The sequence below is a fragment of the Cygnus atratus genome, chromosome 3, assembly GCF_013377495.2.
Source record: "Cygnus atratus isolate AKBS03 ecotype Queensland, Australia chromosome 3, CAtr_DNAZoo_HiC_assembly, whole genome shotgun sequence".
NCBI classification, from domain to species: Eukaryota; Metazoa; Chordata; class Aves; order Anseriformes; family Anatidae; genus Cygnus; species Cygnus atratus.
Genome location: NC_066364.1, coordinates 63,776,362 through 63,798,624, shown reverse-complemented (window position 1 = coordinate 63,798,624; position 22,263 = coordinate 63,776,362). Strand labels below are relative to the sequence as shown.

The window sequence follows — 22,263 nt, the reverse complement described above, 5'->3', positions numbered from 1 at the left end:
AATTTTATCTCTAGGGCTGAGTCTACGGACAAAACAAATACAAAATGATAACACAGACAAAATGTGAATATTGTATCTTAAAACAATTGACCATACTAACTATCCAAATGGGACAAATCAAAAAAAGAAAAAAAACGAATCATATCATGCTTATGTTCAAATCTTCTCAGTAGAATAAAAATAATTCTATTTTGTGTGTCTGTGAAGGGGTTGTTTTCTTTGCTCCACCAAAGAAAAAGGGTTAAGTGATGCAGGTGTGGTGGAAAGGTGCCTGGAGAGGTCTGGAAGCCCAACCTTACAACAGCTGTCACTTACAACAGGTGTTTACAACACAGTGGTGTGCTTACAACAGGTGTCACTCATACTGATAAAACTGCTGCTGCTTGACATTGTTAGAGAGTGTAATAACTGTGATGAATTAGTGTTGTTATAATGTGGTGAAGGGATGAGGGGTGGACTGTGTGTAAATTGTCCACCTTTGTTAGTGTGATGACGTTATGTTGATTTTGGTGTGGGGAATTTTTTTGGTTGTGAGTGAAGTTTGTGAAGATTGTGTGATGAATGTTGATGGATGCATATTTCAATATATTTAAATATACATATTAATATATTTAAAAGGCGGTCCCACCTCCTCCAGCAGGAGCCACACATTCACATCCCTTTCTTAATGGCTGCGAGGCCAGCTTGGGCCGTATGTAGCAAGGCTATGGCTGCCCAGTTGCCTATAGCAGACCTCTGCTCAAAGCAACTTGTCTACTCTGCCTGAAGCTGGTCCTTCTCCCAGGACTGTACTGTCAAGACTAACGAAAGGCTCAGTTTCAAAATCCAGAGTAGGAACTGTTATAGGAAATCACTTTGTTCTGGTTCTACTCTATGGCTCTCAGCACAGATGCAATATGGAACATGTGTTATTTCATAGCAAATGACAATAAGAAAATAGTCGTTCCAGTGTAGAAATTTTTTAACCTTGAGAAGTCAAGGTGATGATAAACATTGTTGAGAACCAAAAAACTATAGGAAACAGGTATATTAGAAATGTATTACAATCAGAAGTACATGATCTTCCTCCTTACTAAATTAGTAAAATATAATAATTTTAGAATAGAAATGAGACAAAAGAATCCTAGAAATGATATTCGTGAGGTATAAAGATGCATACTTCTACTAACTTCTTGCCCAGGAGACTACCTTTGCACACCAGTAATATCATTAATTTTAAAAGAACTCTATGAAGAAGAATTCTAGCTGTGAATCATGCCCACTATCTTTATATTTATCTGTTATTTTGTAATCTGGCATGCGTGAAAAGCTACAGTTCTACTTGTAATACTGATAGCTCAAAAGTATTTAAAAGCCTAACAGTTTAAATACATTAAACAATGTGTATTCTTGTTCACACTATATTGTTTAATACTTAAACAGTCTTTAAACCAATTTTGTTATTCCCTGCAAATGCAATCCTTGCTATTTCATCTAAAAGTTACAAGCCTTCCTGTTCTGAGAAAACAATCACTTTCCAGGAAGTAATAGTATCAGAAGTTTCTTGGCATTTGGGTTTACTAAAAAAACAAAACTAGCATAACAGTGTTATCTGTCACTTAGAACAGACTTCTGCGTGCTCGTTCAAATATAAATAATAAAAGCCTCTTGAACTAGCTGATCTCTGAACTGTCCATCAATAAGAAATAACTTATCCTATTTATCTGACCATATCCATGTGCACATGAGGTTATTCAGAAGTGCTACATTCCTTTGGAGAGTGATAGGAATGTTAGTCCCATGATCACCAGATCTGCACTGTACAGAGGTAACAGACTTTTCTCTACATTTGTGTGAGACTGTGTATAACAATGTGGTGAATTGCAGACTATTTCGGTTCCTTCTGCATTTCTGTTCATTCCTGTCTCTTCTGCACTTCAGAAGAAAGAAGAAATCCATGCATTCTTTTGCAATGATGGTTGTGCTCTTTTCTCCCCATCACAGTCTGAGGGAGCTTCATATAAAAAAACACATTTGATTCCTTCCTCGAGATAAACAGTGTGGTCTAGTCAGTCACTGTAATCAACAAGGTTCTTCTGCTAATGTTCACAGTAGAGAGTTGCAAGAGTGTCTCTAGGACAAAATCATAACGAGGAACTACCAGTCAAGCAAGCTGCTCAGATCTTTCATTACAGTTTAATAAAGTACTAGTAATAAAGTACCACTCAGTCCTTTCCACTGGACGTCAATGTGAATAAACACATCCTATTATTTTCAATACCACTTCTGCAAGATGGAAAGCACTGGAACAGCAACATCATTACCAGTTATTCATCCTGAAATCTGCTAATGTTAACACCTGTAAATATTGCCAGTAATTGGCAGTCAGGTAGAGCTGGTTTACTCCAATTTTATTTTTCTCATTGAGCAGACTAACACCTCAACCACCACAAGGGATCTGTGGTATAAGAAATGCCAGAATTAGTTGACACGTGGATAAATAAAATCTATTTGGGAAAGTCAATATGACTTCTGTAATGTGACATTTTGTCTTACAAACCTCTTGGAGTTCTCTGCAGAGTTCAGTCATGCTACATGGGTAAATGTAACCCAGGAGACACAGTTCACTTGGATATCTAGAAAGCTTTTGGCAAAAATTTTGCCAAAGGCTTTAAAGGAACATAAGCAGCCATTACATAATTTGGAAGGTTCTGGCATGGATAAATAACTGGTTACAAGGTAGAGCTTAGGAAAAAACATGAATCTGTAAGAAGGTGAGAAAGTCACAGGTAGAGTTCTACGGGGGTCTTTGCCGTGAGCCACATTAGTTAACATGTCCAGAAGGTACATGGGAAAGCAGTAAAGCAGTACAAAGTTTGTTGAAGATAAAACTACTCAAGGTAGAAGATACCTTGAAGGCAAACTGTAAAGAACTGTAAAGTTGAGTCACTTATAAGACAGAGTGACTAGGCAATAAAATAATAAATAAAATTAAATGTAATTAAGTGTAGACAGAGTCCTGTGTTCACTAAAAGTACTTAACTGGCTTTCAGTTCTTGCTGGATATTTTAATGTAGGTGTATCTCTCTCTGGTCCTGTCTCTGGCCCTGTTTTCAGACTGATGACTCCCTGGGTCATTGCCTCATCCATCCTGTCTTTTCACCCTACTCAGACAGTCCCTGCAGGACTGTACCTGGTCAGCGAGGGCCCTGCCTATTCTTGGTCACCCCAACTTCAAGATCCTCTCCATCTCATATCCCACCTTGCTCCTACTGCTCCCATAAAAATCCCACATAAATCAAGCCCTCAAGCCACAGAGAAAAGGTGTCTGGGTGGGGGGTCACAGGTGTGGACAGAGAGGGCAAGTGAGGGAATAGTCAAGCACTTTTCAGATGGTGGAGATCTGGCAGAAGTCTACAAAAATCTGTGGGTTACAGGGAAAAGGGAGAGGGATTATCTGATCATTGTCTTCTATAATAAGAGACCACCCAATGAAGCTAGGTTCAAAATAAGCAGAACAAGTCAGTTCTTTGTGCAGCAGGAAATGATCACATAGCACTCCCTGCCTCAAGACAGCAGTGGATATGAGGGTTCAAATGGAGACTGGGCTACTAGTTGGCAGTAATCCATTTCAGGCTAATAAATAAGAAAGCCACATGAGCCTCAGTGAGATTTTCATTCCTGAAATGGAAACAGTTAAAGGTGAGGAGAGTTTTGGGGAGGAATCATCATGCACATAAGCCTTATTTTAACTCTTATAGACCAGGTACTCTTTTATGACCACTGAGATTCTTGGACCCCTGAGCTAAACCAGTAGCAGGTCTACTTCTGTTCCAAGGGCAAATGGGGATCAGGATGTTGTCCACAGAACAATTAAAATATTTGGTGACTTGTAATCCAAAGACTGCAACAGTTATTAAGCATTTCTTAATTTCTGGAAGACTCATTTGTCATATCACTAGCTACATCAGGAGGAGAACAAAAAACAAAAAACAAAACAACCAAACAAAAAACTTAGCTCTAAAGGAAATCCTTTTTCGAATCTGCAAATCTGATGCTTTATGGGTTTTATAATCCTTGTTCTTTTTGAGGATGCTGTCACCAAACACACTAAGGAAGCAGGGGGACACTTGGCACTCCATGCCAGTTGCAGTCTTTCATCTAGCAGAATATCTTCACATCAAAGATATCCTACCCTTTGTAGGGTAAATAAAAAACTATTTATTTATTTATTTTTTTAGCTAAAGAAGGAGACATCTTTCTACAAAGTTCTTAGCACCCTGTCATTACTTCAAATACATAGAAAGTTTTTTATGCATTTTAGAGAGCCCTACATCCTAGCAAAAAGCCACCTTCATTCAAACCTCATTCCACACAGGACCTATTCATCCAGACTCCAACACTCCCCAAGTGCTAGTGCTAACACCCTCTGATACTAGGTATCTAATTTCTCTACTAGCACTGGAGAAATAGAAGCCTTAACGTTTCACCTCTAGACTGATATTTTCTTGTCTCCATTTTGCTAAGTGCAACATTGAATCTTCTGCTCCAAATGCAGTGTTGTGAGTGTATTTGTTGTTGTTGTTGTTGTTGTTGTTGTGTCTGGTTGTGTTGTGTTTTTCTTTTTCTTTTTTTTTTTTTTTAGCCCTCCACAATATTTCCCTGGAAAGAATACTGGGGAAGACAGGGAAAGAGTATATGCCAAATTTGTAACAAGAAATCACCTTGAAGTGAAAGGACGTGGAATAAAAAATTGAAAAAAAAAAATGCATGTGATAGTTACTTGTCAAAAGTATTACAACAAAATACCTCTATATTCTTTTTTATTTTTATTTATTTTTAATTTTAATTTTTTTTTTTCATTGTAAAATAATATGTTCTGGTACAACATAGGTCACGCAGAACCAGGCTGCTATTGTTCTAACTGCTGGGTCATTCAAAGGCTGCAATAAATAATGAAATTGAAAGAAAAGTTTCCCTACTGCTAAGCAAATTGATTCACGGTGAAGTGGCTTAATTACTCCAATCACTGTCAATCTCAACTTCCTCAAAGTGTCTCAAAAATGTGGTGGAAAACATTCTAATTAAGTAACAAAAATCAATGAAATAAGAAAAATATTAAGTAAATATTTAGTTAACCAGACTTTCAGATCTGCATATGTGTTACATCAAAATTCTAAATAAGCATCTCTAACAATAGTTATATTTATATCTGCATATATATACACACACATACCAACATTAGAAACCACTCCCAGGAACATGTAGACACTACTAGGATTGCAAAATCAAGGACTCTGAAATTAGGAAATGCCAGAGTTAACCTTTGTTTGGCCTTTGTACACAGATAATTGAAAAAAAAATCTTCAATTACATAATCACATACTACTGTTTTTGCAGGACCTCATTCAGTGCACAGGAAGGACAAATTCCATGCAATAAGCAACTTTCCAGAATCCTGCTTTACCTCCATTCTTCAATGTATGACCCTCAGCTTTGCAGCAATTCAAATCCTCTCTTGAAACGGAATCACTGAGTTCCTCACAAACTCTTCGTTGGTGTTCTTTAGTATTACATTTGAATGTTTCTCAGAGTCCTTAATTAAAAGCTTACATTCTGACTGTGAGGGAAGAAGTATTCTTAACTTGTTTCTATAGAAACAGAATTGGGGAATATCAAGATCAGAAGTATTCTCTGATGTTAGGTGTCTAATTTCAGACACAGGATTTACTTTAGTCATGATTTGTAGCATTATGTAGATGTTAATATAATCAACACAGTTCCTATTCACTTCAACTGCAATTATGAATGCAAATAATTCTTCACACAGTTTCAGATTAGGGTCAAAAAATGAGACACATGAAAGAAAGTAATTGAAATAATTTGCTCAGCTACCCCTAGCAGGCAATACTCAGAGACAGCATTTAGTTTTCTAGGACATCATTCAACAATCCCAGCTATGAGATCTCGCAATCCAATGCCTCATTTAGTGTACATATTCCAGTTCTGGGCACACATTAAACTAAGGCCTTACAAAGCTGAAGGCCAATGACAAAAAGCAGGTGACTGTAATTAAAACCTGCACCATCATGGCAGACGTGAAAATGGAAAATTGCATAGGCAAATAAAATTCTTCAATTCTGTTATTTCTAGATTATTGAGTTGCTGGTTTTCCAACCTTAGTATTTTCTTAAGACTATTTTCTTCATTTGATTTTCTTCTCTTATTTAAAATAAGTAAAACTTTGAAAAAAGCCATTGTGTGACAGTCAAAAGGAACCTACATCACTGGTTTATGCCTTTATTTCCACTACACAGATATCTGACATTTCAACAGATGTAGTAACAAGTGCTGATTTTAGATTATCATTCTCTGTTTTGTTTCACTGCCTGAATCCCAATCTTTTCCTCACCTCCACATACAACAGGAAATGATTATAAATCTAAAAAAAAGTCTTACTCTGTCAGAATTGGTAGGAATGAAGCGCTGTATTACTCTAAAGCAGCAACGGACAAGTAAAAGACATTTAATAGCATGTGAAATTTCAGAAATAAAGCTACTGGGTATGTCATAACTAGAAAAGGTAAATTACAAAGAAATAAAAATATCATGGAAAATGAGCAACTGAAATGGTCTGAATTTCTATATGGAATTGGGAGCCTGGTTATTCTGTCAAACCTCTCATATTGTTGCTGATAAAAAGGTGTTCACAATAAAAAACATTATTCATTTGAGTTTCATACAGATATATTTTTTCCATCACAAAAGCAGCCCATACTCAAGAACATAATTTACTTCCAAGTGTGGACAAAGGCTCTGTGCTTTCGGGATAGACTTATAAACCTGTCAGCACTCACAGACAGTATAGGAGATCCACCTGCACAATCCAAATATACACATTTATGTGTTTCCATATGGATATTTGTCCTTAAGCAGTTCCAAATGTTTAGCTCAAAAGTTTACTATATTAAAGACTAGGATGAATAATAAACATATGATATTTTACAGATGTTTTTTATCAGTATTGGTTATGGGAATGTTTTCATTACCCACACATAATTAATATTTATTGTGTTTCTAAGTAGTGAATAAGTCAAGCATTATTATTTATGGCAGAACACAAGAAGCAAAAGGTAATGTCCAATTCTACATCCAAACAATGTATCTTGAGGAGCCCCTGATGACGCTGACTTCAATTAATTTATTTATGGAAGATCACACTGCATGAGGAAAATATTAAAATACCATTAGTATTACCATTTAACATTTATATTATAACTTCAAGGGGACAAACCTCATGGAGTTTCATTATAACTTCAGAAACATAGAAAGTGAATTATTAATCTTATTGAAGTCTCTGTGTGTAAATATACACTATAACCCCAAGAAAACTCCATGTGGAAGCATATGTACTAGATCAACATTTAGACTGGACATATTGGCCTTCAGTGTGTTTCATAATTGTTGACAAATTGTTAAGTATAGTCCAACAATGGTATCTAATGGTGTAGAATATCTCCTTGCTTTCAGGTAACTGGTTCTTGAATGTATAGACTACCTTGGTGATGTAAAGTCTATTTGCACAGCATTTGATTTTCATGATATTTGTTACTGTCAATATTTGTATACATACTTGTAAGTTTAAGTTCCAATGATGTACATTTATGAGCAATGATTTAAGAGGTCTAATGAGGACTATTTATGAGAACTATAATGAGGGCCAGATAAAAAACTGAGCTACAAACATAAAGACAACTAAATTATGACAAACTATGAAGAACAAATTGCAAGTACAACAGTCAAACTTCTTAGAAACAAAAAACATTTCCTTTAATTTTCACCAATTGCTAATAAGTAATTTATGTTTGTGACTCACAAAGTTCCTGTTTTGATGATCTGATTCTAAAGACTTTTCTTGCCTTTAAAATACTCAAGTTTATTTTCCATTATGTTGTCTTTTTGTATCATTCATTACAATGAAAGCTAATACAAATCTAATGTGAAATAGCATGAATTGCTAAAAGACCAGATATTAATTTTTTATGGTAGCTTGGCTTGATCCCTACTAATAGATGCTTCATCAGATTTTCACATATCTCAAGTGAATAAACACAGTAGCTGATTAAGATAATATGAAATCGCAAACCCCACCCTAAAGATTAAAACTCTGGTCAGGTTGGACTGTTTTCTCACTGGAAACACACACACAATATAATAAAAATATTATGCAACCTCAAAATATCTTTCATGTCACTATGATCAAAAGTAATCCATTTGAGGAGCAAAAAGAATGCTTTCTTCTATGTGTTAGGATTAAACATCAAACAGATTATGGATAGATCGATAGAAACAAGAATGGATGTCTGTGTTCTTATGATTTTTTAACTGGTTCTTCCAGTTACTTATCACAAATAGGATGCAGTAAACCTAGCTGAAGAGTGATAAAGCAAAGGGGGTATGCTCTTAAGTACCAAGTCAGGATTCACATGACATAGGGATTACACAGACAAAAAGCACAATACAAAACTCTCTTCCCTTTCAAGCATTACTGGGTGAGATCACAGTAATGTGCAGACAAAAAGCACAAGTTACAACATATAATTGCTGCCAAGTGTACAAAGCAACTCTTCTTTCATTCTTCAAGCCTTTTTCCTTTTCTACACAGAATAGCAATACTGCAGCACTAGGCAAGTTAAACCTTCTAAAGGCATGGGGCAGAACTTTTGCTTCCTGTGACTTAACAGCACAGTTTTGCCAAGACATCAACTTCCAAAAAATTTCTATTTGGAAATTTAGCGAGGGATATTCAAAAGAGCTCAACAGCGAGCAGGTATCTTGGCTCATATTGAAGGGGGCAACAAACTTGCACCGACTTCAGTGGAATAAAATAAAACCCAGTGCTATGCAGTCCAGTTAAAATGCAGGAACCTCCAGACCATATACAGCTGAACATTTATTGAAGATTTTCCTTATATTTTATTCCAAAATAAGTGCAAAACTATTTCAAGGTTAAAGCATGTCTGCCTCAATTTCAGCGTTCCTAAGCATATGAAAAAGCAAATGACATGCTTACCATGAATTCATTTTTTTTTCAGTCATGTTATTAGTAAGAAAAATATTTTCATTACCTTCTTGCAAAAGCTTTTTGTCTGAGAAATATATATATATATATAAGAAAATAAAAAACACAAGGAAATTTTAAAATTAAAAATGCCAGTTTCTTCCTTCAAATTCAGAATATTTATTACACCAGAAAACTGATTAAGATGATATGGAAAGATAAATGTTTTTAAATCAATAGCTTTTAAAAATGGACTTTTCTCAGTTCCATTTCTAGCATCCAATACATTTCATTGGTATGGTGTGCTACTTAGAAAAGATTTGTGAAGACAATCACAAGGAAATATGCATTCTTTTTTTCCTCTAGGACCTTGAGCTCAGCTATTGATTATATAATCAAGTCATTGATGTTATAACTAATACAGAGCAACTTCAGATACTTTGATAGATGGTGGCAGTCAAAGTAGTCAGTAACTACAGGAGTTGGCTAAAAGAGAATACTTGCTATCATGTACATCATCAACACTGCCAACAGCAGGGTGGGGTGGGGAGGTGGAAAGAAACTTCTGAAGACTAAAGACAACTGACTACGCCAGGCATATATTATTCGCAAGTAACTTTTAAGTTACTAATGTGTGACAAGGGATTTAGAAGCCACTCATTTGGTATTACCCATGTGAAAAATATGCACACAGTTTCTATTAGAGGGAGCATATATATAAACAGATGTTTCCATTTTTAATCCTCAGCACTATCTTCTGATTGTGATGTGCCACCAGAGAGAGAAATTTATCATTGTATTAATGCTACATCTACCATTTTGACTTTCACTGAAATTAAGAACAGAGAAGGGTTAATTGCAATTTATTTGTAGCATAGTGAAATGATCAGCTTAACATAATAGTAATTCTCCGCATACAGAGACAGACAAAGAGAAGACCTGGCTAGTGGTAGTGTTGCTATACAATGTCTTTGCCAGTTCAAGTGACAAGATTTTAGCAGAAACATACCCAATGTAAAATAAAGTCAAAATACTGAACAGCACTGAAACAGTAAATGGCCAAAATCTGACAGCTCAAAGAAAAAAGCCTACATTTCATAAACTAACAATAAACTGTAACTAGAGCAGTTGGTGGACACAGTAAATCTGATGTACCAGGCTTATATATGGAAGAGGTGAAATTTCATTGATTTTATAGTTATACTGCCTCTAAGCATTATTATTAAACTATTATTTTAAAACCACAAATTCTTAACTTATACAAATGATGCCTTTGTTCAGCACAAGCATTACTTCCTTCTGGTTTTGTCTGTATATTACAGATAAAATACAATTCTCTAAATCAATGTTAAAATCCAAGACAAGTTGAATACAATTTGGGGGATTTGTTGTTCAAGACATTGGATAGATAGATATACACACTCTGCACAAAACCTCTATGTTATTTTAGCTTTCAGTACAAAAGACGCATTAGTGGTGCTCCTTTGCGTATGTTTAATGACTCAGCTAGCAAGATGATTTCAGGATTCCTTGCATGCTTCCTGTTTCTGTAAAGAGCAATATCATATATCACTAGCATACTTTGGAACTGGCGAAGAGAAACAAACACACTTCCCCTTACTCCTCACACCACAAAACAAAAATCACTGAGAACTGCATCACTTGTACAAATGCTTCTGTGAGAACTTCAACCGTGAGGTCTTTTTCTCCACGTAAAAAGCAAGTTCTGATAAAAAATGACTTCAGCTTCATAGTATGGATTTGTCACTGCACAGTTCTTAATTAGAAGAACTTCGAGAAGCCAGAGCATGCATCTGAACAAAACAAACTCTGTTCACGACAGGGAGTTGCACTTTTCTGTCTGATACCCATTAAGAAGCATATTCATGAGGGACAAAGCTGGAACTGGAAAAACTCTGATTGCATTGTATCCTTTCAAAAATTAGGTTAGCTGGTTGACAGTCTTTTCATGCTTCTACCCTAAGTTCTGCTAGAGCTAACTCCTGAAGATTTTTAGCATTAAAAAGCTATCATTTTACCATGTACTGGAAGACAGCTGGACTACTTCAGGAATATTAAGAAGGAAAGTGTTTTTAAGAATGATAACTATCTGTCACACTTTAATTGACCAACATATTTTCCAACAAATGCTTTTTTCAGTCTACCAGAACTTGCAACAAATATGTTCTTCAAAAATAAGTCATGCTGACACTTCTGTAGAATATTAAGTAACTTACATCTTAATTGATATAGCTGTAGTTTTATGGTATTAACCAATTTGAGTCAGCACAGTGGTAGTCTCTCTTGTCAGAAGTGACTATTTGCTACACTGGAATTTGCACAGACCACTAAATACTTAAAAGATGTTCAGAAGTTACAGAAGGAGAAATTCACAAAATGGGAATTGGTAAGCATGTGGGGGTTGGGGAGGTGAAGTCTTGAGGACAATTAACAAAATTGTTTTCAAATAACAAATTAAAAACAGCCAGCACACTGTTCAAGTTGATGTTGTCCATTATGACAGACAATAGGGTGAAAACTACAAAATGAAAGACGAGAAAAAAGGCACAAGAATAAAAAGTTTACAATGGTGTCAAAATATATGACTCCAGTTAGGTTTAGAGTGGAAAGTGGCTTGATTCTTCAACAGAAGACTAATAAAATTAGTCAGTGTAAATGACTATTAGGGGTCTGACTACATAAGTGGAACTACAACTATGAATTATACACTTAATCTTCCTGTACTGCTGCAAGGTTTAGAGCTTAGCCTGCCATTTACAGAAACTATGCAGACCAATGAGAACTGAATCCAGACAAAACAAGAAGAGTTTTTGGAAGCCATGTTTTCCCTTGAATCAGGTGCTTTTATTACCATATTTAGGGCAGAAAAAGTAGTTTTGCTTAAATATATCACAATATTTTGCAGACATAACATCATTATTGCACTAATATTTTAGTTCAATTTGTAGAAAATGTTTATAGTTTATACCTGAAGTACTTTTTTTTTTTTTTTTCTCATGAGAGAGATTTTTCTCTTCCATGGAGAGTAGAAAAAGTTCAGAAACAGTATGTGTGAATTATTTTATCAGGTATTTCTATGTGCAATCTCAACAGGGAATATATTTTCTAGGTGGTTTTTTTCTTAGTAATTCACCGAATAGTAGCTAAAATTCTATCTTTTCTTTTTTTCAAATTCTTGTAAAATAAAAGTCATGTGCTTTTCTTCCTTTTAATATTGCCAGTATATAATATACTGGGGCAAGTAAATCTATCTCAGACATCTCTGTGCTAGGGTTGTATGAAAAAGGCAGATGTTAAAATTTCAGTTATCAGATAGTGACATGTAAGGCCTTGATCTAGTGAACATTTACATGTTACACATTATGCAAATCACTTAAGCAAACCCATTAAGTAAGCAAATCCAAGATTCTAGCAAAACAATCACAGACATAACAATATGCATGCAAATCCTTCAAGATCAGCACTTATTAATTGACAGATGCTGACTTTACCATGGTAATCCTTCATGTCTGAAAGGTCTGCTGATATACAAAAGCAACCATTTTAATTATCCTGTATTAACAGTAATACATACCAAAATGCATGTCACATGATTGCTAGATTTATATGTAAGAAACTTTTATCTGGAAAACTGTTCTATTCTTAACTAAGACTCATCCACAAGAGAAAAAAGTGACATTCTCAAAGACTTTGGTCTTTTAATGAAACAGAAACACATTTTGTTCTAAAATGTTTGTTCATTTTATTAAGAACAACTGAAAAATGCCATAAAAATTCCATTAAAAAATGAATTTATTTGCCTGGTTTTCTCTGGTAGCATAACTTATACCAGAAGCAGCCTTTTGTAAGGCACAATCCAGTTGGCCATAAATAATTTAGGAGTCTATTGTTAGATAGACCACTGATTCTTTCTTGTCTGTTGTCACATACAATATTGGAAAAAAAATATCTATGTTTTTAACTTTTAACAGTGAAAAAAAAAAGAGGCAAAGATATATAACAAACAGGTTCTAAAATCTATAGGTCATAAATATATGACCTTCAGTGAAAGATATAGTTTTTTCTTTAAAGTTGTGTTCTTCAGTGAAAGAATATGGGCTAAAGAATGTACCTAATAAATGAATGCAAGGACTAGTCAGCTTTGAATTTTTGTGATGTTTGACCATATTCCATTTGTTTTTGCCTTACAAGTGCATAACAGAATTGAGGAAAATCACCGTGCTTTTAAGGTTGGTTAACTCATGGAGGACCAAACACTTTAGGGAAAAGAATTACCAGCACCATCAAAAAAAAATAAAAAATCAGATCTAAAAAAATAAACAGAAGTAATGAGAGGCAGCTTCCTGTTAAATTCATTCCAACAGTGATTTAGTTTTGCATTAATGAGCTGTCAACCAAGGGAAATAAAGAAAGCCAACTAGTCGTTTTTCTCTGCAAGATTTATATGAACAGAAATTCTAAGCTCATGCCTCAAGCCAGCAGAAATGTAAATATTAAACAGGACATAAAGGATTGCTTTTGATTTGTTTTGCTTAAACTAGATTAAAATACAAAAGCAGACTGACAGGTAAAGAGGATAGAATATAAATACTTTGCAGCTATTCATTAAATACCCAGATTCCTCCAGACTAACTTCTCAGTTACATGTGAGGTATAGATGCCTATGCAAGGAAAGAAACTGCCGGACTGAATAGTTCTTTAAATTTTTTCAGGTTTTCTGAGCTTTTCCTTAATATTCAGAAATGCAAATTTCCAATCCTGAGTCATTGACAACATTCTTTGCCTCATTTGCCATCCACAGCAATATATACACACCCATTCCCACCCCAGAGGTACCACAAGAGAAATAAGTATCAGTGATAACGTTATAAAACCATTCCCTGCCTCCTCACCATATGCCAGGATTATGTTGGCTGACTGGGTTAAAGACTTGGTAAGACAGAGATAAGTGAATGTGCTGACAATTATTTCATCATTTGCTCAGTGATAGGATCTTTGGCCTTTGTCTGGGGGAGGCAGTTTCAGCTCTGTGGTGAAAAAACTCACTTCCTGACCTGGGCAGTTCCAGATAAAACTTAATCCATTTTCACAGATGGTGATGTGACTGGATCCTGCTGCTAGCGTTGGTGGCATTAACAGTGCTTCCCAACATACTCCCTACCTATCTCTCACTTGGCTCCTGAGCTCACAGGTTCGCTCAGAAACCCTCCCATGAACAAGGGAGAACTTTAATCTCATCTTTGTCTCTACAGTTCCAATTAAGGAGGGTTGATCCCATACTGGAGACCATTATCAGCCATGTGGGTGAAGGACCTGCTTTCAGATATACTCTATTCTCTCATCCCTCTTTTATTGATGAACTAAAAATAATACTTTTTTTTTTTTTCTTCAAACCACCAACAAAAATGAATATTTCAAGGACTGTGGTAGAATTAAAACTTACCCTTCAGTTAGCTCCTGGGTATTGATTAAAACCACCCTGAGGACATGGAATCATGACTACTGACACCAATGTCACTACTCTGGTGGATGAACAACAGGACAGGTTCTCACTCTGACATAAGCTGTGGTCATAGTATTTCTGTGATAACAGCAGCAAGGGGCATTACGCAGAAACTGTGTAATAAAAACTGTAGGTGTATTTATGGCTTGATAAAAGAAATATTTTCCACATCCTGAATAAAAATAAACGTTTGCATAGTAGTCACAATTTAAAATGACTGCTGACTTATAAGTATTTATGAATCTACTGATTACATAAGAAGGTAAAAACTCTTAGGAGGTTGTTGCCATCTCCTCAAAAAGCACATGTTCAAAAACCTAGAAGTCCAGTAAAGACAAGACACTTTAAAACTAGACTAGTCTGGAAAGCAACTATGTAAACTGGAATCTGCTTTTAAGATCACCTAAAAAACTCCAGTTCTGCTCTTAGGTTATAATACAGAGCATAGTCAAAACTATACTGCAACATCAGACATTTTGTTATGAGAGAAAAAAAAAAAGCAAACACAGACTAAACTGAACACTTGTGAAGTTACACATACCTGAGCCAACTGATTTTTACTTTCTGTAGTGAGCTGCTGCTTCCTTATTTTGAATAAAAACGAGGTTACGGCAAAAGGGCAAACACCAATACAATTCTGAAGACACAGCAAAACCACTGTCGTATTCTGAGATGTGGAATCTCCACTGAATGTCCTCGTTTCCCAAATTTTGAACCAAAGTATAATTCTATAGGGCAATGACTAAAGAAGCATTACAGAAATTAAGGAAGTTCAGAAATCATCTGATCTGTTTCTGAGCCCACAAAGCAAGAGACATTTAGACTAAACCATGTCTGGCAGACATTAGCATTCATTTTCGAGGACTGAGATTTCACAGTCTACCTTTCCAATCAGTTCCACTGCTGTCTCTACATTTTGACGAATTTCCTCATCTCATTTATCTTGCTGTAATTTAAACCTGTTCTTTTTGTCCTTTCAGCTGCCCAGAAGGATCAGCCTATTTCTTCCCATTGCAGTCGCCTCTTTTAAATACTTTAAATTATGCATTCCCCTTTCTGCCTACTCTAAACCAAAAACTCTTAGTTCCTTCTGTCTGTCCTCATAAGTTACATTTTGCAGAACTCTATTTTTTTTTCCTCTCTTTTGAGTTCTCTGAAACCATTAAAATATACATGTGAACAAAAAGGTCAGGAATGTCTGAATCTCAGATAAAAGGGGATTTAATTAGTTCTGTTTAAAACACCATCATTCTAACATCTCGGCTTCCATACAGTGCTTTCATTGGAAGACAAGCAAAGTTTTACAAGTGAAGGACGACACATACTTATTCTTAAGTATGTGTCTTACTTATACTTAATCTTATAGGCAGGGAAACAGGCAGAGCTAAGTGACTCACTCACAGCCATCAGACATATCTACCACAGACAGGAATAAGAACCTGTTAAGTTGCCTGCTGAGCTGATCTGTACCTTCACCCCACATCACAACACATGACCTGAAGTCAGTATGCCACAATTAAAATTCCAGCATCCTTAACTTTTAAGACATTTATTATATTTTTATCATTTACCTTTCATTTTTATTTCTTTCTGTCTTAAGTGTTTGAGACTATCCATCAGTTCCTCTGAGGTATCAGACCTATATTTTGGAATTATACGTTATTGCAGCACCTGCTTGTCCATACCCTTCTGATCAGTTTGTGGCTGAATATTTCTTCCACAGACCACTCCACCAATTGACACCATTCCACCTAATTCCACCATTCCTCACCTAAGCTGTGCTTCTGAAAGCAAGCCAAGTCCTGCAGTTCTTAAAAAGTCAAACTAAACAATTATTACTTTTGCATTTTTTCTATGTCACAGGATGACTGATATTTTTTCCCTATGAATAGCCCCATAAATACTCCATAAATCTCGTATCTGATCATCTTAATCCCCAACTTGTATATAACCCCCTCCAGGCAAAGCTTAATAAACCCCAATAGCTTTCTAAATTTACAACTCACTAGCTAAGCTGGATGAATATCAGGTTTTACAATATTTCCTCTGTAACTTCAGTAAAGCTTAAGATGCCAGGGAGATTATGGATACCTTATGAATCCACAGCCAAATTGACTGGTACCTTTTAAGGACACAAAATAAAATGTACAGGAGCAGTATTGTTTCCCACCTTGTCCGTCTCACTCTATTAAAAAGAACAGATAAAAAGGCTACATTTTGTGGCTCTGATTTTTTTCCTACGTTTACACATACACGCACACTCACAAAAAAAAAAAAAAAAGAGAGAGAGAGAGAAACGTGAAACCTAAGGGTCTGCAGGCAAGTACTGCCAAATGGCAGGTTGCTAGAGAGGTGAATGTCTCATTTTCATTTTAGTCAAGTATTAACAGCAAACTGTCTGTGATCTCTTTCACTTATTGAACAGCAAACACATTTTGTCTGTTGAACCTGGGTGTTTCTAGTGTTTCCAGCATACTTCCTAGGGCCTTCTTGCCCACAGAACTAACTCTTACTATACCACCTGCACTTTTTATAACTATATTCTTATCAAGAAGAATTAGCAAAGACTAAAGGTCTTTCTTTGGACCTTAATGTTCCAGTCACCCAGCATAAGCTCACAGCAGCTGTAGATTACAGCAGTTTTTGCTGACTTATTGTATGCTGAGGATGGCAGCTGCAGGATCACAGGGACGTAAAGGCCATCAGCCAGCTGATGAGTCAGGTCCTAAGTGTACATTCCTGGCTACACAAGGAAGGTGGAAAACACATATTGGAGTGACATGAAGCTGGAAAATGCTACTGCACAGCCACTGCATTCAAATGTCAGAAAAACCCTGTACTTTTTATTTAGAGGGAAAAAAAAAAACTATCAAAGAAGCTACAAACTCTTTCTATATATAACATCCTTTTTCCAATAGCAAGTTTGCAATAGCAAAACTACCCATTTGATATGGAATTAGCTGAGCAGTACAAGCTGCTCCAAAATTTTCTTCTGCCCCAGAATAAACTCTAGAGTTTTTTTTCCAGTAAAGCAGCTGGAGCTCCTAAAATATTTTGCACACTAGTGGTTAGGAAAAGACATTTAGTAAATGAAATCTCTTATTCATATGTTTAAAGAAAACAGTCACAATGTGTTGCATTACTCTCTGCCCAAGTGTCACTACAGACCAAGATGATGTTAACTTTAAACTGACTGCCCTGTACAGTGTGTGATTATCTTGCGTACATATAACTTGCTGAGGAAAATTCCTGTCATGTGAATCATGGAATCATAGAATGGCTTAGGTTGGAAGGGACCTTAAAGAGCATCTAATTCCCACACCCCTACCATGGGCAGGGACACCACCCACTAGACCAGGTTGCTCAAAACCCCATCCAACCTGGTCTTGGACACTTCCAGGGATGGGGCATCCACAGCTTCTCTGGGCAACCTGTTCCAGTGCCTCACCACCATTTGAGTAAAGAATTTCTTCCAAATATCTAATCTAAACCTACCCTCTTTTAGTTTGAAACCATTACTCCTTGTCCTATCACTACACTCCCTGAAAAAAAGAGTCCTTCCCCAGCTTTCCTGTAGGCCCCATTTAGGTACTGGAAGGCCACTATAAGGTCTCCCAGAGCCTTCTTTTCTCCAGGCTGAAACAACCCCAACTTCCTCATCCTGTCTTCACATGAGAGGTGCTCCAGCCCTTTGATCGTCCTCACGGCCCTCCTCTGGACTCATTCAAATACATCCATATACTTCTTGTGCTGGGGCCCCAGAGCTGAACACAGCACTCCAGGTGGGGTCTCACGAGAGCAAAGTAGGGGGGGAGAATCACCTCCCTCGGCCTGCTGGCCACGCTTCTTTTGATGCAGTCCAGGATACGGCTGGCTTCCTGGGTTACAAGAGCACATTGTTGGCTCATGTTGAGTTTCTCATCCACCAACACCCCCAGATTCTTCTCCTCAGGGCTGCTTTCTATCCATTCTCTGCCTAGCCTGCATTTGTGGGACTGCCCTGACCCAGGTGCAGGACCTTGGACTTGGCCTTGTTGAACCTCATGAGGTTCACACGGGCCCACCTCTCAACCCTGTCCAGGTCCCTCTGGACGGCATCCCTTCCCTCCAGAATGTCAACTACCACACAGCTTGGTGTCATCAGCAAACTTGCTGAGGGTGCACTCAATCCCGCTGTCCGTGTCACTGACAAAGGTGTTAAATGGCACTGATTCCAATATTGACCCCTGAGGAACACCGCTCATTACTTATCTCCACTTGGGCATTGACCATGACTCTTTGAGTGCAACCATACACCCTATTCATTACTTACCCAGTGTTCCATCCATGAAATCCATGTCTCTCCAACTTAGAGACAAGGATATCATGGGGGACGACGTCAAATGCCTTGCACAAGTCCAGGCAGATGATGTCAGTTGCTCTTCCCCTATCCACCAATGCTGCTACCCCATCATAGAAAGTCACCAGATATTTTAGGCATGATCTGCCCTTAGAGCAGCCATATTGGGTGTCACCAGTCACCTCCTTATTTTCCATGTGCCCTAGTATAGTTTCCAGAAGAATCTGTTCCATGGTCTTGCAAGGCTTAGAGATGAGAATGACTGGCCTGCAATTCCCCAGGTCTTCCTTTTTTCCCTTTTTAAAAATGGGGGTTATGTTTCCCCTCTTCCAGTCAGTGGAACTTCACCAGACTACCAAGACTTCTCAAATATGATGGACAGTGGCTTAGCAATCTCGTCCACCAGTTCCCTCAGGACCCCTGAGGGGTTTATGCATTTATCTCATCAGGTCCAATTGACTTGTGCACCTTTAGCACCTTAGTTGGTCCTGAATCTGATCTTCTCCTACAGTTCATCATTCTCCCAAGCCCTACCTTTTCCTTCTGCAGTGCAGGCTAATTCTTTTTAAAAGAGTTTAAAATTAGTAAGCATATTACAGTTATTTTGCAGTTTTCAACAGTAACTGGAGTGAAGGATTACTGAATACATAATCTACAGGCATAGACTTTACTGTGGAAAACGGATGAACTACATAATTACTTGTAATATTTCAGCAACCATGAGAAATTCAAGAGAGATGTAGCTATTGACAAGATAAAAGCAGAAGAAAGGAAAGATGAAAGAATTAAGGGTACAAAGAAAAAATAACAAAGAATAACAGCAAAATGATAAAGAAACAAGAAAACTGAACAGTAGCAGTAAAGATGACACAACCAATCAAAACATAACAATTATAATACATAATTTTCATCAAAATGTTGCACTGTACATATTTCAGTCATACATTAGCATAATCCTTAGTCAGCAGACAGGCACCTAGACCTTTTATGTAAGCAAGAAGATACTTTGCTAACTTACCTGCTTGCTGCATGCATATAATATACATGGTAAACAAGTAGACACAGTGCTGCAGCTTCCATTTCCAGTGATAACACCACATCTCACTTACATGAGACATCCTGTGGGAAAAAAGATAATAAAAATCAAGCAACAATTCAGGAAGCTTTACAAGAAACCAAGAAAATGAGAAAATACTGTTATTAGTTAAACTAGTAACTAGCAGTAAATACAGTAGCACCTGAACATTTTGGATGGCCCTAGTATTGCTTGACCACATGAGGAAGTTTCCATACTTGCTACAAGGGGTCAGAAATGTTGTCTGGTCCTTAACAGACAACAAGGTGGAAGACTGGTTATCACCAGGCTTCTAAGCAGACAGGTGTGGTGACATTTCTGTAAAAGAATCAAAGAAGGTGAGGTTGTGTGTTGTTTTTTTTTGAGATTGTAAATTATGTAAATTGGATAAACAGTAAAATAAAACTTTGCAAATGTATATAATTTGTATAATTTACATATACAAACACATTTATGCTGTTTAAATGTATACACAATACATACGTATTTGTTATTAACTATACAAAGACAGTGTGTGAGATTTTGCCTCTGCTCTTGACCAGTCTTTCCATATTTTTCACTGATAGTATTTTGATAGCTAGAACATTCTATGTCGACAGCTTTAATGAAAATCCTGAAACTTTCTTTGCCTAAATCTAGGGGCTCTTCTGTGCTGCCAGTGAAGTCAGGGACATGTTTATTATTTAGTAAAACTAATGCAGTTATATAAAAATCATTATTATTTATAACTTGAACTTGAAGTTTTCTTTGACTTGAAGTGTATATGACCTTAAATAGCTAAGCCAAAATGATTCCTTCATAGTGGGCAGAAGGGGAAACAAGAAAGGAGACTCGTAATGAATCTGGTCAGAGCCTTAATCACTTATCCAAAATGAATAGTGCTCTGTTACACTCCTGTCTCATTTTATTCAACAAGCAAGGTACGAATTGTGAAACAACACAAATTATTTTGACCAACTCCTTCCAACTCCTATTTGGCAACAACAACCAGTAACTGACTTTAGTACAGTGAGATATTACCTAGTAATACTGGAAGAAAATCTTTAGCAGAACCCCCCTAATATTTCACAAGTCTGTGGCCAGCAACAGTACATGAGGAAGAACCACAAATATGTAGTCATGAAGAAACATTGATAAACACAAATGTCTTCCAGGATAGTGCATATTAAATATAGAAAAGAGAAAGTTATTTGCAAGTGCCACTGATATCATCTATCAGGCTGGAAACATGAAAGAGGTAAGTAAAAGAAAGTACAGAGAAGTTCACACTCAGTGGCAAGAAAACTTATTTTTCCTAAACTTGGGAAAAGAGTCTTCCGCTCCACAGAGGTTGCTGTGAACCTGCTAGTGAAACCTGAGGGCAAATGTAAATCTTTTCCCAGTATCGGTTATTGTTTCTTCTCGAAGTGAAGTTCTGTAAAGTAGACAAGCCAAACTTAATGCAGAAAGATAAACCATTGTAAAGGAACAACTTACGTTTCAGTTTTAAAAGTGGTAGTTCATTAAACAGCTCCCATGGGCTAGATGCCAATGTGCCCAGGTAAATGACACTTCAACAGACTGCTGCAGTCAGTCAGCTTTCACTTCAGTGCAGTGTTACATGGCAAAAGCATCTGATTACAAAAGAAGTCCAGTTCTTTATGGGTAGTTGTATCAAATTTGGAATTTGAAGCTGATTTATTTCTCTGAGATATTGTAAAGTCAAACTTAACAAGTGTCGAAGACAAGCACTGAACACACTGGGCTCTGAAATACAAGAATCTCTTTGATGAAGCCAGACACAAAAAATAACCAGATTATCCAACAATGGAATTATTGTTCTTCAACTTAATGACCTATAAATCTCTGTTAAAATCTCAGACAACAGAATGCTGAGGTTTGGGAACAGTTACTGTTCAATGTATATAATTCATAAATCCACAATGCCCTTAATATTCATTTAGAAAACTTACTTTGAACACAAGTCCTTTTAAGACACAAAAACAGTTACATGCACATAGGAACATATACAGCGTGCATACATATACTCCCAGATGCATTTTTTTCTCATTTAATAGCTGGAGAATCCAACACACAACTTCTGATGTACACAAGAAAAAAATAATCTGGTGAGTTTCTACTGCCTAGGTCTCGAGTGCATCTACCCAGTCACATTGCCTTTAGTGCCCTTAAAGAATCTGAGATTCTGTGTTAGTCTGACTGAACTATTATTTAAATTGGCCAATTTCTGTTTCCTAATGTTTACTTGCATTGCAGTAACACTCATAAGCCAGTACTCCACGTTA

At 36.6% G+C, this 22,263-nt stretch overlaps 1 protein-coding gene across 1 annotated transcript in view; it reads right to left on the bottom strand.

Moving 5' to 3' along the window:
• The window catches only part of ADGRG6 (adhesion G protein-coupled receptor G6), a 103,431-nt gene extending 83,165 nt beyond the window's left edge, over positions 1–20,266 (bottom strand). The window contains exons 1-2 of the mRNA XM_035538809.1: positions 20,142–20,266; positions 19,922–20,022 (exon numbers count right to left, since the gene is read on the bottom strand). Coding sequence (XP_035394702.1) covers positions 19,922–20,022; positions 20,142–20,194 — 154 coding nt within the window. The 5' untranslated portion in view covers positions 20,195–20,266. The remainder of the gene's footprint in view (positions 1–19,921; positions 20,023–20,141) is intronic.
• Positions 20,267–22,263: the final 1,997 nt, after the last annotated feature.